We start from the raw sequence: 18177 nt of genomic DNA, 5'->3' as shown, positions 1-18177 counted from the left end.
CAAATAAACGCATCCAGGTGTTAGAATGGCCAAGTCAAAGTCCAGACCTCAATCCAATCAAGAATCTGTGGAAAGAGCTGAAAACTGTTGTTCACAAACTATCTCCATCAAACCTCACTGAGCTCGAGCTGTTTGACTAGGAAGAATGGGCAAGAATTTCAGTCTCTCGATGTACAAACCTGAAAGAGACATACCCCAAGCGACTTGCAGCTGTAATCGCAGCAAAAGGTGGCGGAACAAAGTATTAAGTTAAAGGGGCCGAATAATATTGCACGTCCCACTTTTCAGTTTTTGATTTTCCACAAAAATTTTAAATAACCAATAAATTTTGTTCAACTTAACAATTGTGTTCCACTTGTTGCTGATTCTTCACCAAAAATTTATATTTGGTATCTTTATGTTTGAAGCATGATATGTGGGAAAAGGTTGAAAAGTTCCAGGGAGCCGAACACTTTCGCAAGGCACTGTATATACTGGAAATTTAATTTACCGTATTTTCCGGCGTATAAGACGACTTTTTAACCCCTAAAAATTGTCCCAAAAGTCGGGGGTCGTCTTATACGCCAGGTACGGCATGTGCAGGGAGCGATCCTGGATGTTCCGAGGATCTGAAGGAGAGGAAACTCTCCTTCAGGCCCTGGGATCCATATTCATGTTAAAAATAAAGAATAAAAATAAAAAATATGTATATACTGACCCCTCCGAGAAGCCTGGCTGTCACTGCTGCAAGCGTCTGCCTCCGTTCCTAAGAATTGCAGAGCGTGAAGGACCTTCGATGACGTCACGGACAGGTGACCGGTCACATGAGCGGTCACGGACCAATCACAGGACTGCGACGTCATCGAAGGTCCTTCATGCTCTGCAATTCTTAGGAACGGAGGCAGACGCTTGCAGCAGTGACAGCCAGGCTTCTCGGAGGGGTCAGTATATACATATTTTTTATTTTTATTCTTTATTTTTAACATGAATATGGATCCCAGGGCCTGAAGGAGAGTCTCCTCTCCTTCAGACCCTGGGAACCACACGCCGTATAAGATGACTGGGCGTATAAGATGACCCCCGTCTTATACAGCGGGCATATCCCAAATTCCATATTTTATATGGAAAATTTGGGGGTCGTCTTATACGCCCAGTCGTCTTATACACCAGAAAATACGGTATATATAATCTCATCACTGACGTACACGGATGAGACTGTTCAACTTTTACTTGATAAATGTAAGCAGTCATCTAGTGCCTATAGTGCCGGTCTCACTATATATCTGAACACTTCTGTTTTCTGGTCCAGGTTCTTTGATGGGAGACAGCCGGTGCTGGCAGTAATGGACCCCGCAATCATTAAGTCCATCCTAGTTAAGGATTGCTATACTATATTTACCAACAGAAGGGTGAGTTCAAATCCTGGCACGATCTACTATATAATTGTCTAAGGGTCACTTTGTCTTTCTGTCTGTCCTTCTGTCTGTCTGTCACGGATATTCACTGGTCGCGGCCTCTGTCTGTCATGGAATCCAAGTCACTGATTGGTCTCGCCAGCTGCCTGTCATGGCTGCCGCGACCAATCAGCGACGGCCACAGTCCAATTAGTCCCTCCCTACTCCCCTGCAGTCAGTGCCCGGCGCCCGCTCCATACTCCCCGCAGTCACCGCTCACACAGGGTTAATGCCAGCAGTAATGGACCGCGTTATGCCTCGGGTAACTCACTCCGTTACCGCCGCTATTAACCCTGTGTCATCAAGTTTTTACTATTGATGCTGCCTATGCAGCGTCAATAGTAAAAAGATCTAATGTTAAAAAAAAATAAAAAATCATTATATATTCACCTTCCGCCGCCTTTCCCGCTCCACGCGACGCTCCGGTGACCGCACCATGCAAGCGGCAGGTTCCGGTGGCAAGGATGGTATGCGAGAAGGACCTGCCATGACGTCACGGTCATGTGACCGCGACGTAATCACAGGTCCTGCGTTCATACCAACCCTGAGACCGGAAGCTGCTGCGTGCACCGCACACAGGCGACAGGACTACAAGGGGCCCTCGGAAGGTGAGTATATGTTTATTTTTTATTTTTTAACCTGTGACATACGTGGCTGGGCAATATATTACGTGACTGGCCAATATACTACGTGGCCGGGCAATATACTACTTGGCTCTGTGCTGTATACTACATTGCTGTGCAATATACTACATGGCTCTGTGCTGTATACTACGTCACTGGGCAATATACTACTTAACTGGGCAAAATACTACGTGGCTGGGCAATATACTACATCACTGGGCAATATACTACGTAACTGGGCAATATACTACGTGGCTGGGCAATATACTACGTCACTGGGCAATATACTACGTGACTGGGCAATATACTACGTGGCTGGGCAATATACTACGTGGCTGGGCAATATACTACGTGGGCTGTGCAATATACTACGTGGACATGCATATTCTAGACTACCCGATGCGTTAGAATCGGGCCACCATCTAGTATTGTATATTTCTGGTAATTCTTGTTATTTATATTAATTAAAAAATTGCTTCTTTTCAGAATTTTGGCCTTAATGGCCCTCTAGAATCTGCTGTGTTAGTTGCTGCTGATGATCAATGGAAAAGGATACGGACAGTGTTGTCACCAACTTTCACCAGTGGTAAACTTAAGCAGGTAAAATATGTAGATAGATCATAATATATAAAGTATATTGCATATACTGCTCACTGGAAGCAGAGTAGGCTCCCAGTTATCTGACAAATCTAGGTTCATGACAAAAAAACCAATTCCTATGTGAAAAAATGCTGTCTTTTTTCACACTGCTTTTTTTCTGCAGGTGTATGTTCCAAAATATTCAATTACAATCTTCTATGAGTACTGCTTTTTTAGTGCTTTTGCCTTGTTTCTGATGCATTTTAGTGCAGACATGATACATTTTTAACATTTGTTTTTAGCACAGAAACACTAGGATTTGGCACTTAAAATATCTGCATTTTTTTCTCATGATCCCCATAGAAAAAAACATAAAAAAAATGTACAGTGGCCATGAGATTTCATGAAATCCCAACCACCTTTTGCTTTGTTAAACGCAGCACATTTTCTGCATAAACATGAGGTGTTTACACTGCACTGGAACATGGCCTAAATTGTCAGAATAAAAATGGACAGTCCATTCTCTTTATTTACCAACATGCTACTTCATCTTTTAACTCGCTTACCAAACACTCTGAAGGATGCTGCATCCTTACAAAAGAACTATACAGTGGGTACGGAAAGTATTCAGACCCCTTTACAATTTTCACTCTTTGCTTTATTGCAGCCATTTGGTAAATTCAAAACAGTTCATCTTTTTTCACATTAATGTACACTCTGCACCCCATCTTGACTGAAAAAGAACAGAAATGTAGTAATTTTTGAAAATGTATTAAAAAAAGAAAAACTGAAATATCACATGGTCATAAGTATTCAGACCCTTTGCTCAGTATTGAGTAGAAGCCCCTTTTGAGCTAGTACAGCCATGAGTCTTCTTGGGAACCATGCAATAAGTTTTTCACACCTGGATTTGGGGATCCTATGCCATTCTTCCTTGCAGATCCTCTCCTGTTCTGTCAGGTTGGATGGTGAACATTGCTGGACAACCATTTTCAGGTCTCTCCAGAGATGCTTAATTGGGTTTAGGTCAGGGTTCTGGCTGGACCAGTCAAGAATGGTCACATAATTATTCTGATGCCACTCCTTCGTTATTTTAGCTGCGTGCTTAGGGTCATTGATTTGTTGGAAGGTGAACCTTCAGCCAAGTCTGAGGTCCAGAGCACTCTGGAAGAGGTTTTCATCCAGGATATCTCTTTACTTGGCCGCATTCATGTTTCCTTCATTGACAACCAGTCGCCCTGTCCCTGCAGCTGAAAAACACCCCCATAGCATGATGCTGCCACCACCATGTTTCACTGTTGGGATTGTATTGGGCAAGTGATGAGCAGTGCCTGGTTTTCTCCACACATACCGCTTAGAATTGTCACCAAAAAGGTCTATCTGCGTCTCATCAGACCAGAGAATCTTATTTCTTATAGTCTGGGAGTCCTTCATATGTCTTTAAGCAAACTGTATGTGGGCTTTCATATGTCTTGCACTGAGGAGAGGCTTCCGAAGGGCCACTCTGCCACTGTGCTCTTAGGAGCCTTGAGTACTGCAAAAAATCTGATGTAGCCTTGGTCAGATCTATGCCTTGCCACAATTCTGCCTCTGAGCTACTAGGCCAGTTCTTTTGACCTCATGATTCTCAATTGGTCTGACATGCACTGTGAGCTGTGAGGTCTTATATAGATCGGTGTGTGCCTTTCAAAATTAAGTAATATCAGTTTATTTAAACACAGCTGGACTCCAATGAAGGAGTAGAACCATCTCAAGGAGGATCACAAGGAAATGGACAGCATGTGACTTAAATATGAGTGTCTGAGCAAAGGGTCTGAATACTTATGACCATGTGATATTTCAGTTTTTCTTTTTTATTAAATTTGCAAAAAATTCTACATTTCTCTTTTTTTCAAGTCAAGATGGAGTGCAGAGTGTACATTAATGAGAAAAAAATGAACTTTTTTAATTTACCAAATGGCTGCAATGAAACAAAGAGTGAAAAATTTAAAGGGGTCTGAATACTTTCTGTACCCACTGTATGAACAACAGTTTTACTGACATGCTTGAAAACATAGAGTTTTCCTACCCATTTCCCTACATACATCTAATTTATTGCCAATCTCTACTGCCTGCTCATACATATGTACTGTATATATATATCTATACATATATTACATATATAGTCCTATGCAAAGAGCCTTCTTTCTTCAGAAAGGACAGTAACTCTAGTGCCATTTAATGGATGTAGTTAACCTAAAAGTCATTATGCACCCTTTAACAAGCCTTGCCACTTGACCTAGAATAAGAAGCCTCATGAGACCCTGCATTTGCAGACATGTATTTTGTGATGTTTGTCACTCATCAGTGCAAAGCAAGGAGACTGATATATAGCTGGGTGAGAAGCCTCTAACAAGTGATCTAATGTAATAAGTTTGTCCTTGTGGAGCGTGACAAGTTGGCGTAGGGAGACTAATAGGCCACGCAATGCCATGAATTTAAATATGCAAATAACCTCTTCAGAGACCTGGATCACCCCACAAGGAGAGACATTACCCCTTGAAGCCAATGTCCGAGTCCTCTCAGCCAATAAAAACAGACCTCCTGCTTTGTACTGATGATGGGCAAACATCCCTAAACACGTATATGCAAATATACTGTAGATTCTGGTTTGGCCTCTAACCCTACGTCATGTGGCAAGGCTGGTTAAAGGGTAGTTATTGACTTTTATAATTACTGCATCAATATAAATACATTTATGCCTAAAAAGAACAAAAGTATTCTTGGACTGATACCTTTTTTGGCTAACCAGAAAATTATATTTGCTGGATTCTAGAGCACAGAGGCTCCTTCACCAGGCTGATTTACAAAAGAATAACTGAGTTAAGAGCACAACAAGATTACTACATGCAATAAGGCCCCGTCTCACTAAGCGATTTACCAACGATCACGACCAGCGATACGACCTGGCCGTGATCGTTGGTAAGTCGTTGTGTGGTCGCTGGGGAGCTGTCACACAGACAGCTCTCTCCAGCGACCAACGATCAGGGGAACAACTTCGGCATCGTTGAAACTGTCTTCAACGATGCCGAAGTCCCCCTGCAGCACCCGGGTAACCAGGGTAAACATCGGGTTACTAAGCGCAGGGCCACGCTTAGTAACCCGATGTTTACCCTGGTTACCAAAAAAAACAAACAGTACATACTCGCCTTTCGGTGTCCAGGTCCCTTGCCGTCTGCTTCCTGCTCTGACTGAGATCCGGCCGTACAGTGAGAGCAGAGCGCAGCGGTGACGTCACTGCTGTGCTCTCACTTCTCACTGTACGGCCGGGAGTCAGTGAGAGCAGGAAGCAGACGGCAAGGGACCTGACGGACATCAGAAGGCGAGTATGTATTGTTTTTTTTTTTTTACATTTACGCTGGTAACCAGGGTAAACATCGGGTTACTAAGCGCGGCCCTGCGCTTAGTAACCCGATGTTTACCCTGGTTACCAGTGAAGACATCGCTGGATCGGTGTCACACACACCGATTCAGCGATGTCAGCGGGGCCTCAACGACCAAAAAAAGGTCCAGGCCATTCCGACACGACCAGCGATCTCACAGCAGGGGCCTGATCGCTGGTACGTGTCACACATAGCGAGATCGCTACTGAGGTCGCTGTTGCGTCACAAAACTTGTGACTCAGCAGCGATATCGCTAGCGATCTCGCTATGTGAGACGGGGCCTATAGGTAGAACTAGAATTCTAGACATCTTCTAATCTAAAGATGCTATTTGCATATTTACATTACCAGAGGGGCATTGCATAGTCTATAAGTCTCCTTACGCCGACTTCTCATTCTCCACAAAGACAGACTTTACCCCTTAGAGCCAATATAGAGCCCAAAAAGTTACACTGATAAAAATAAAGTGTAAAAAATTTAGACTGTGTTCACATCTCTGTTGGAGCCTGTAAGGATGCAATAAAAAAAAAAGCCAGAAAAAATAGTGCAATATGCTAAGGATTGAGCATTGTCATTTTTTTGTTTTTTAATTCCTATGTGGGATGGGAATTATTAATTTTTTAACATACCCTATGTAAACCTAATATTCTCTCATCATCCTTACAGATGTTTCCGATAATCAAAGAATACGGAGAACTTTTAGTAAAGAATATTCATAAGAAAATTTCTAACAAAGAATCTTTAAATATGAAGGAGTAAGTACATAGTTTTATTACAATTAGAGATGAGCCACCTCCCTAGTGTTCGGGTTCGGTTCGTCGAACAGGGACGTGTTCGACGAACTGTTCATCGAACGTTCGACGAACACCGTCAAACCCCATTGAAACCAATGGCAGGCAAACACAAACACATACAAACACATGGAAAACACATAGAAAACACCTTAACCCCTTTCTGACATTGGACGTACTATTCCGTCCATGTGGGGTGGGCCTTACTTCCCAAGGACGGAATAGTACGTCCAGCACGATCAGCCGCGCTCACGGGGGGAGCGCGGCCGATCGCGGCCGGGTGTCAGCTGACTATCGCTGCTGACATCCGTGTTGTGGATTCTGTTTGTGGGCTCCCTCTGGTGGTTACTGCTGGTACTGGGTGACTTTGGTGGGTTGCGGCCTTTGGTTTCCACCTGTCCATCAGAGGCTGGGTGTTTCCTATTTTACCTGGCCTTTCTGTCATTCCCTTGCCGGCTATCAATGTATTCAGATGTGCTCTGTTTGGTTCCTGCCTACCTGCTCCCAGATCTTTCAGGATAAGCTAAGTGCTGATTTTCAGTTGTTTGGTTTTTTTGTCCAGCTTGCTTATTATGTCTCTATGCTAGCTGGTAGCTCTAGTGGACTGAGGTTCTCCCCATGTGCCATGAGTTGGCACATGGGTTCTTGTAATCTCAGGATGGTTTTTTGATTAGGGTTTTTTGCTGACCGCTCAGACCCCTTTTGTATCGTTCTGCTTTCTAGTTTACAGCGGGCCTCAATTTGCTGAACCTATATATATCATCTCTATGTGTGTGCCTTCCTCTCATTTCACCGTCAATACATGTGGGGGGCAACTATACCTTTTGGGGTTCATTCCTCTGGAGGCAAGTGAGGTCTTATTTTCTCTGCAGTACTAGTTTGCTCTTAGGCTGGTGCGTGGCGTCTAGAACCAACGTAGGCACGCTCCCTGGCTATCTCTAGTTGCGTTTGTCAGGCGTAGGGCAGCGGTCAGCCCAGGTTCCATCACCCTAGAGCTCGTCCGATATTTTGTATTACTTTGCTTGTCCCTTGCTATCCCTAGCCATTGGGATTCATGACAGTATAGCCGGCCCACAAAGTGTTAATTGTTTGGGCTGAAGCAGGAGAAAAAGAAGTGTTTAAGGGAAATTTTTTTTTTTTTTTTTTTCCTTCAGAGTTTTGCTGCCTAGCCCTTAATTGCTGTCTAGCTGCTTCTTACCTCATCTTAACCCTTGAATGGCTCTGATATTAGCTGTTTAACATGGATGTCCAGAGTTTAGCTTCCAGCCTGAGTAATCTCGCGGCAAAAGTTCAAAACATACAGGATTTTGTTGTTCACACTCCCATGTCTGAACCTAGAATTCCTATTCCAGAGTTCTTTTCTGGAGATAGATCTACCTTCCTGAATTTCAGGAACAATTGTAAATTGTTTCTTTCTTTAAAATCTCGCTCCTCTGGAGACCCTGCTCAACAGGTCAAGATTGTAATATCTTTCCTGCGGGGCGACCCTCAGAATTGGGCATTTGCATTGGCACCAGGGGATCCTGCATTGCTCAATGTGGATGCGTTTTTTCTGGCATTGGGATTGCTCTATGAGGAACCCAACCTGGAGATTCAGGCTGAAAAGGCTTTATTAGCCCTCTCTCAGGGGCATGATGAAGCGGAAATATATTGTCAAAAATTTCGGAAATGGTCGGTGCTTACTCAGTGGAATGAGTGCGCCCTGGCTGCTAACTTCAGAAATGGTCTTTCCGAGGCCATTAAGGATATTATGGTGGGGTTCCCTACGCCTACAGGTCTGAATGAGTCGATGGCTATGGCCATTCAGATTGATCGGCGTTTACGGGAGCGCAAACCCGTGCACCAGTTGGCGGTGTCTTCTGAACAGGCACCTGAGACTATGCAATGTGATAGAATTCAGTCCAGAAGTGAACGGCAAAATTATAGGCGGAAAAATGGATTGTGTTTTTATTGTGGTGATTCAGCTCATGTTATATCAGCATGCTCTAAACGCACAAAAAGGGTTGATAAATCTTTTGCCATTGGTACTCTGCAGCCTAAGTTCATTTTGTCTGTGACTCTGATTTTTTCACTGTCTTCCATTTCCGTCGATGCCTATATGGATTCAGGCGCTGCCCTGAGTCTTATGGATTGGTCATTTGCTAAACGCTGCGGTTTTAGTCTGGAGCCTCTGGAAGTTCCTATCCCTCTGAAGGGAATTGACTCTACACCATTGGCTATGAATAAGCCGCAGTATTGGACACAAGTGACCATGCGCATGACTCCCGTTCATCAGGAGGTGATTCGCTTCCTTGTACTGTATAATTTACATGATGTACTAGTGCTTGGTCTGCCATGGTTACAAACTCATAATCCTGTCCTGGACTGGAAAACAATGTCTGTGTTAAGCTGGGGATGTCAGGGGGTTCGGGTTCATGATTATGCACCTCCGATTTCAATCGCTTCATCTACTCCTTCTGAGATCCCTGCGTTTTTGTCTGACTATAGGGATGTTTTTGAGGAGCCTAAGCTCAATTCGCTCCCTCCTCATAGAGATTGTGACTGTGCTATAGAATTGATTCCTGGCAGTAAGTTCCCTAAGGGTCGTTTATTTAATCTGTCACTGCCAGAGCATACTGCTATGCGGAATTATATTAAGGAGTCCTTGGAAAAGGGACATATTCGTCCATCTTCGTCCCCTCTGGGAGCAGGTTTTTTTTTCGTGGCAAAAAAAGATGGTTCCCTGAGGCCTTGTATAGATTATCGCCTTCTGAATAAGATTACAGTCAAATATCAGTATCCACTGCCATTATTGACTGATTTGTTTGCTCGCATTAAGGGGGCTAGGTGGTTCACTAAGATAGATCTTCGCGGTGCGTATAATCTGGTGCGGATAAAACAGGGTGACGAGTGGAAAACCGCATTTAATACGCCTGAGGGCCATTTTGAGTATTTGGTAATGCCTTTTGGACTCTCCAATGCTCCGTCAGTCTTTCAGTCCTTTATGCACAATATTTTCCGTGAATATCTGGATAAGTTTATGATTGTGTATTTGGATGATATTTTGGTGTTTTCTGATGACTGGGAGTCTCATGTTTTACAGGTCAGGAAGGTGTTTCAGGTTCTGCGGGCCAATTCTCTGTTTGTGAAGGGCTCAAAGTGTCTCTTCGGAGTCCAGAAGATTTCTTTTTTGGGGTACATTTTTTCTCCTTCTACTATTGAGATGGATCCCGTCAAGGTTCAGGCGATTTGTGACTGGACACAACCTACATCTGTTAAGAGCCTTCAGAAGTTCTTGGGGTTTGCTAATTTTTATCGTCGGTTCATTGCTAATTTTTCCAGTATTGTTAAACCTTTGACTGATTTGACTAAAAAGGGTGCTGATGTTGCTGATTGGTCTCCTGCGGCCGTGGAGGCCTTTCAGGAACTTAAGCGCCGGTTTTCTTCTGCTCCTGTGTTGTGTCAACCAGATGTTTCACTTCCTTTTCAGGTTGAGGTTGATGCTTCCGAGATTGGAGCGGGGGCGGTTTTGTCACAGAGAAGTTCTAATGGCTCGGTGATGAAGCCATGTGCATTCTTCTCTAGAAAATTCTCGCCCGCCGAGCGCAATTATGATGTGGGTAATCGGGAGCTTTTGGCCATGAAGTGGGCATTTGAGGAGTGGCGTCATTGGCTTGAGGGTGCTAAACATCGTGTGGTGGTCCTGACTGATCACAAGAATCTCATTTACCTTGAGTCTGCCAGGCGTTTGAATCCTAGACAGGCTCGTTGGTCGTTGTTTTTTTCTCGTTTCAATTTCGTGGTTTCATACCTGCCAGGTTCAAAGAATGTGAAGGCAGATGCTCTTTCCAGGAGTTTTGTGCCTGACTCTCCTGGACACTCTGGGCCTACTGGTATCCTTAGGGATGGGGTAATATTGTCCGCCGTATCCCCAGACTTGCGACGTGCATTGCAGGAGTTTCAGGTGGATAAACCGGATCATTGTCCGCCAGAAAGACTGTTTGTTCCGGATGATTGGACCAGTAGAGTCATCTCCGAGGTCCATTCTTCTGTGTTGGCTGGTCATCCTGGAATATTTGGTACTAGAGACTTGGTGGCCAGGTCTTTTTGGTGGCCTTCCTTGTCTAGGGATGTGCGTACCTTTGTGCAGTCTTGTGAAGTGTGTGCTCGAGCTAAGCCTTGCTGTTCTCGGGCCAGTGGGTTGTTGTTATCCTTGCCCATCCCGAAGAGGCCTTGGACGCACATTTCCATGGATTTTATTTCTGATCTCCCGGTTTCACAGAAAATGTCCGTTATCTGGGTGGTGTGTGACCGCTTTTCTAAGATGGTTCATTTGGTGCCCTTGCCTAAGTTGCCTTCCTCCTCTGAGTTGGTCCCTTTATTTTTTCAGAACGTGGTTCGTTTGCATGGGATTCCGGAGAATATCGTTTCTGACAGGGGATCCCAGTTTGTGTCTAGATTTTGGCGGACGTTTTGTGCCAAGATGGGCATTGATTTGTCTTTCTCGTCTGCATTCCATCCTCAGACGAATGGCCAGACGGAGCGAACTAATCAGACCTTGGAAACTTATTTGAGGTGTTTTGTTTCAGCTGATCAAGATGACTGGGTTGCTTTTTTGCCGCTGGCCGAATTTGCTCTTAATAATCGGGCTAGTTCTGCCACGTTGGTCTCTCCTTTTTTTTGTAATTCGGGGTTTCATCCTCGTTTTTCCTCTGGTCAGGTGGAGTCTTCGGATTGTCCTGGAGTGGACGTGGTGGTGGACAGGCTACATCAGATTTGGAATCAGGTGGTGGACAATTTGAAGTTATCTCAGGAGAAGACTCAGCAGTTTGCTAATCGCCGTCGCCGCGTGGGTCCCCGACTTCTTGTTGGGGATTTGGTGTGGTTGTCTTCTCGTTTTGTCCCTATGAAGGTCTCTTCTCCTAAGTTCAAGCCTCGGTTCATCGGTCCTTATAGGATCTCGGAGATTCTTAACCCTGTATCTTTTCGTTTGGATCTCCCAGCATCGTTTGCTATTCATAATGTGTTCCATCGGTCGTTGTTGCGGAGGTATGAGGTGCCCGTTGTTCCTTCGGTTGAGCCTCCTGCTCCGGTGCTGGTGGAGGGAGAATTGGAGTATGTTGTTGAGAAGATCTTGGATTCTCGTGTTTCCAGACGCAAACTCCAGTATTTGGTTAAGTGGAAGGGTTATGGTCAGGAGGATAATTCCTGGGTGGTCGCCTCCGATGTTCATGCGACTGATTTGGTCCGCGCCTTCCATAGAGCTCACCCTGATCGCCCTGGGGGTTCTCGTGAGGGTTCGGTGACCCCTCCTCAAGGGGGGGGGTACTGTTGTGGATTCTGTTTGTGGGCTCCCTCTGGTGGTTACTGCTGGTACTGGGTGACTTTGGTGGGTTGCGGCCTTTGGTTTCCACCTGTCCATCAGAGGCTGGGTGTTTCCTATTTTACCTGGCCTTTCTGTCATTCCCTTGCCGGCTATCAATGTATTCAGATGTGCTCTGTTTGGTTCCTGCCTACCTGCTCCCAGATCTTTCAGGATAAGCTAAGTGCTGATTTTCAGTTGTTTGGTTTTTTTGTCCAGCTTGCTTATTATGTCTCTATGCTAGCTGGTAGCTCTAGTGGACTGAGGTTCTCCCCATGTGCCATGAGTTGGCACATGGGTTCTTGTAATCTCAGGATGGTTTTTTGATTAGGGTTTTTTGCTGACCGCTCAGACCCCTTTTGTATCGTTCTGCTTTCTAGTTTACAGCGGGCCTCAATTTGCTGAACCTATATATATCATCTCTATGTGTGTGCCTTCCTCTCATTTCACCGTCAATACATGTGGGGGGCAACTATACCTTTTGGGGTTCATTCCTCTGGAGGCAAGTGAGGTCTTATTTTCTCTGCAGTACTAGTTAGCTCTTAGGCTGGTGCGTGGCGTCTAGAACCAACGTAGGCACGCTCCCTGGCTATCTCTAGTTGCGTTTGTCAGGCGTAGGGCAGCGGTCAGCCCAGGTTCCATCACCCTAGAGCTCGTCCGATATTTTGTATTACTTTGCTTGTCCCTTGCTATCCCTAGCCATTGGGATTCATGACACATCCGGCCCTATGTGCCAGGAGTGGTCACGGACTGCCCCCGGCACATTAATCCCCGGCACACTGCGATCAAACATGATCACAGTGTTCAGGCGGTATAGGGAAACATCGCGCAGGGAGAGGGGGCTCCCTGCGGGCTTCCCGGAGACCCCCGGAGCAATGCGATGTGATCGCGTTGCTGCGAGGGTCTCTTACCTCCTCCTCCCTGCAGCAGGCCCGGATCCAAGATGGCCATGGCATCTGGGTCCTGCAGGGAGGTGGCTTCACTGCGCCTGCTCAGAGCAGGCGCCGGGAAGCCTGAATCTGTGCACCTCAGATCGCCGATCTGACACAGTGCACAGCAAAGTGTCAGATCGGCGATCTTACACTATAACATGATGCCCCCCGCAAATATTGACTGTGAGTGGAGAGGGAAATGACATACGCAGAATGAAACCAGGATGAAGCAAAGGAGGCCACTCTAGCTAGATACATAGAATAGGACAGAATACTGTGCGGTCAGTATTAAAAAACTAGAAAAATCCACCCACAGAGTTTACAAAAATCTCCACACCTGACTAAAGGTGTGGAGGGTAAATCTGCTTCCCAGAGCTTCCAGCTAAACTGAATAAGTCCATACTGACAAGCTGGACTAGAAAAAACATAGAAAGTGCTAAACGATAAAGTCCACAAAATTTGGACTGCAAAAGAACAAAGCAAGGACTTATCTTTGCTGAACTGGTCAGAACATCAGGGAAATCCAAGCAGAGATGTGAATCCAACCAGGAACCATTGACAACTGGCACTGGCTGAAGGATAGAGCCAGGCCTAAATAGCCGAGCCAGAATAGACGATCAGTGGAAGCAGCTGCTGACTGCTAAATCCAAGGAGCAGCCGTTCCACTTAAAACCACCGGAGGGAGCCCAAGAGCAGAACTCACAAAAGTGCCACTTACAACCACCGGAGGGAGCCCAAGAGCGGAATTCACAACAGTACCCCCCCTTGAGGAGGGGTCACCGAACCCTCACCAGAGCCCCCAGGCCAATCAGGACGAGCCAAGTGAAAAGCACGAACCAAATCGGCGGCATGAACATCGGAGGCAACAACCCAAGAATTATCCTCCTGGCCATAACCCTTCCACTTGACAAGATACTGAAGCCTCCGCCTCGAAAAACGAGAATCCAAAATTTTCTCAACCTCATATTCCAACTCCCCCTCAACCAACACCGGGGCAGGAGGATCAACAGAGGGAACAACGGGCACCACATATCTCCACAACAAAGATCTATGGAAAACATTATGGATGGCAAAAGAGGCTGGAAGGGCCAAACGAAAAGATACCGGATTGATCTCAGAAATCTTATAAGGACCAATAAACCGAGGCTTGAACTTAGGGGAAGAAACCTTCATAGGAACATGACGAGAAGTTAACCAGACTAAATCCCCCACCCGAAGGCGGGGACCAACACACCGACGACGGTTAGCAAAACGTTGAGCCTTTTCCTGAGACAACGTCAAATTGTCTACCACATGAGTCCAAATCTGCTGCAACCTGTCCATCACAGAATCCACACCAGGACAATCAGAAGGCTCAACCTGCCCCGAAGAAAAACGAGGATGAAAACCAAAATTACAAAAGAAAGGCGAAACCAAAGTAGCCGAACTAGCCCGATTATTAAGGGTAAACTCGGCCAATGGCAAGAAAGCCACCCAATCATCCTGATCAGCAGACACAAAGCATCTCAAATAGGTTTCCAAGGTCTGATTAGTTTGCTCAGTTTGTCCATTTGTCTGAGGATGAAACGCCGAAGAAAAAGACAAATCAATGCCCATCCTAGCACAAAAGGCCCGCCAAAACCTAGAAACAAACTGGGAACCTCTGTCAGACACAATATTCTCCGGAATGCCATGCAAACGAACCACATGCTGAAAAAACAATGGAACCAGATCAGAGGAGGAAGGCAATTTAGGCAAAGGTACCAAATGGACCATTTTAGAGAACCGGTCACAAACCACCCAGATAACAGACATCTTCTGGGAAACAGGAAGATCCGAAAATAAAATCCATGGAAATATGCGTCCAGGGCCTCTCAGGGACCGGCAAAGGCAAAAGCAACCCACTAGCGCGGGAACAGCAAGGCTTGGCCCGGGCACAAGTCCCACAGGACTGCACAAAAGAAAGCACATCCCGCGACAAGGAAGGCCACCAAAAGAACCTAGCAACCAAATCTCTGGTACCAAAAATTCCAGGATGACCAGCCAACACCGAACAATGAACCTCAGAAATTACCTTACTTGTCCATCTATCAGGAACAAACAGCTTCCCCACTGGACAGCGGTCAGGTTTATCCGCCTGAAATTCCTGAAGCACCCGCCGTAAATCAGGGGAGATGGCAGAAAGAATCACCCCTTCCTTAAGAATGCCAACCGGCTCAAGGACTCCAGGAGAATCAGGCAAAAAACTCCTAGAGAGGGCATCAGCCTTAACATTCTTAGATCCCGGAAGATACGAGACCACAAAATCAAAACGGGAGAAAAACAGGGACCATCGAGCCTGTCTAGGGTTCAGCCGCTTGGCCGACTCGAGGTAAATCAGATTCTTATGATCGGTCAAGACCACAACGCGGTGCTTGGCTCCCTCAAGCCAATGTCGCCACTCCTCAAATGCCCACTTCATAGCCAACAACTCCGGATTGCCGACGTCATAATTGCACTCCGCAGGCGAAAACTTTCTGGAAAAAAAGGCACACGGTTTCATCAAAGAACCATCAGAATTCCTCTGAGACAAAACGGCCCCTGCCCCAATCTCAGAAGCGTCAACCTCAACCTGAAAAGGAAGAGAAACATCCGGCTGACGCAACACAGGGGCAGAAGTGAATCGGCGTTTAAGCTCCTGAAAGGCCTCAACAGCCGCAGAGGACCAATTCGTCACATCAGCGCCTTTCTTCGTCAAATCAGTCAGGGGCTTAACCACACTGGAAAAGTTGGCAATGAAACGGCGATAAAAATTAGCAAAGCCCAAAAATTTCTGAAGGCTCTTCACAGATGTGGGTTGAATCCAGTCATGAATGGCTTGGACCTTAACAGGATCCATTTCTATAGACGAGGGAGAAAAAATAAAACCCAAAAAAGAGACCTTCTGAACTCCAAATAGGCACTTAGACCCCTTCACAAATAAAGCATTATCACGAAGGATCTGGAATACCATCCTGACCTGCTTCACATGAGACTCCCAATCATCGGAAAAAATCAAAATATCATCCAAATACACAATCATGAATTTATCAAGGTAATTGCTGAAAATATCATGCATGAAGGACTGAAATACAGAAGGAGCATTAGAAAGCCCGAAAGGCATCACAAGGTATTCAAAATGGCCTTCGGGCGTATTAAATGCAGTTTTCCATTCGTCACCCTGTTTAATACGAACAAGATTATATGCCCCTCGAAGGTCAATCTTAGTAAACCAACTAGCCCCCTTAATCCGAGCAAACAAATCAGAAAGCAAAGGCAAAGGGTATTGGAATTTGACCGTGATCTTATTAAGAAGGCGATAATCAATACAGGGTCTCAAGGAGCCATCCTTCTTGGCAACAAAAAAGAATCCCGCTCCCAATGGTGACGAAGACGGCTGAATATGCCCCTTCTCCAAAGACTCCTTAACATAACTCCGTATGGCGGCATGCTCTGGCACAGACAGATTGAAAAGTCGGCCCTTAGGGAACTTACAGCCAGGAATCAAGTTAATAGCACAATCACAGTCCCTATGTGGAGGAAGGGAACTGGACTTGGGCTCATCAAATACATCCTGGAAATCCGACAAAAACTCAGGGACTTCAGAAAAGGGGGAAGAGGAAATTGACATCAAAGGAACGTCACTATGTACCCCTTGACAACCCCAACTAGTCACAGACATAGATTTCCAGTTTAGCACTGGATTATGTACCTGTAACCATGGAAAACCCAGTACAACAACATCATGCAAATTATGCAACACCAGAAAACGGCAATCTTCCTGATGTGCTGGAGCCATGCACATGGTCAGCTGAGTCCAATACTGAGGTTTATCCTTGGCCAACGGTGTGGCATCAATGCCCCTCAAAGGAATAGGGCTCTGCAAAGGCTGCAAGGAAAAACCACAGCGCCTGGCGAATTCCAAGTCCATTAAGTTCAGGGCAGCGCCTGAATCCACAAATGCCATGACAGAAAAGGACAATAATGAGCAAATCAGGGTCACAGATAAGAGAAATTTAGGCTGTACAGTACTGATGGTAACAGACCTAGCGACCCTCTTAGTACGCTTAGGGCAAACAGAAATAACATGAGCAGAATCACCACAGTAAAAACACAGCCTATTCTGACGTCTGAATCCCTGCCGTTCTGCTCTAGTCAAAATCCTATCACATTGCATAGGCTCAGGACTCTGCTCAGAGGATACCGCCATATGGTGCACAACTTTGCGCTCGCGCAGGCGCCGATCAATCTGAATGGCTAGAGACATAGATTCGCTCAAACCAGCAGGCGTGGGGAACCCCACCATAACAACTTTAAGGGCTTCAGAAAGACCCTTTCTGAAAATTGCAGCCAAGGCATCCTCATTCCATTTAGTGAGCACAGACCATTTTCTAAATTTCTGGTAGTATAATTCTGCCGCTTCCTGACCCTGACACAGGGCCAACAACGTTTTTTCTGCATGATCCACAGAATTAGGTTCGTCATACAATAATCCGAGCGCTTGAAAAAATGCGTCTACATTAAGCAATGCCGGATCCCCTGATTCAAGGGAGAATGCCCAGTCCTGAGGGTCACCACGCAGCAGAGAGATGACAATTTTAACCTGCTGAATGGGATCTCCAGAGGAACAGGGTTTCAAAGCAAAAAACAATTTGCAGTTATTTTTAAAGTTCAAAAACTTAGATCTGTCCCCAAAAAACAAATCAGGAGTAGGAATTCTAGGCTCTAAAGCCGGAGTCTGGACAACATAATCTTGGATACTCTGTACTCTTGCAGCAAGTTGATCCACACGAGAAAACAAACCCTGAACATCCATGCCAGCGCCAAAATCCTGAACCACCCAGAAATTAAGAGGAAAAAAAAGACAAAACAGACTGCAGAAAAAAAAATGGCTCAGAACTTTTTTTTCCTTTTGAGATGCATTTAATTCATTTTTGGCCAGTTGTACTGTTATGAACTGGTGGTTTAGGAGCAACATGGGACGAGCTCTGGAGGAGGTGGTACCTGTACTGACCGCAGTTCCTGAGCTTAACGCAACACTAGAAGTAGCCGTGGGATGT

General features: G+C 45.5%; 1 protein-coding gene across 1 annotated transcript in view; it reads left to right on the top strand.

Annotated features, from left to right (window-relative positions):
- LOC143793012 (cytochrome P450 3A24-like) overlaps positions 1 to 18177 on the top strand; it is a 101656-nt gene that overhangs the window by 13032 nt on the left and 70447 nt on the right. Inside the window, exons 4-6 of the mRNA XM_077279564.1 lie at positions 1289 to 1388; positions 2543 to 2656; positions 6723 to 6811. Of these exons, the coding sequence (XP_077135679.1) occupies positions 1289 to 1388; positions 2543 to 2656; positions 6723 to 6811 (303 nt within the window). The remainder of the gene's footprint in view (positions 1 to 1288; positions 1389 to 2542; positions 2657 to 6722; positions 6812 to 18177) is intronic.

Source organism: Ranitomeya variabilis, chromosome 1 (genome assembly GCF_051348905.1).
Source record: "Ranitomeya variabilis isolate aRanVar5 chromosome 1, aRanVar5.hap1, whole genome shotgun sequence".
NCBI lineage: Eukaryota > Metazoa > Chordata > Amphibia > Anura > Dendrobatidae > Ranitomeya > Ranitomeya variabilis.
This window is presented reverse-complemented; position numbering and strand designations above follow the sequence as displayed.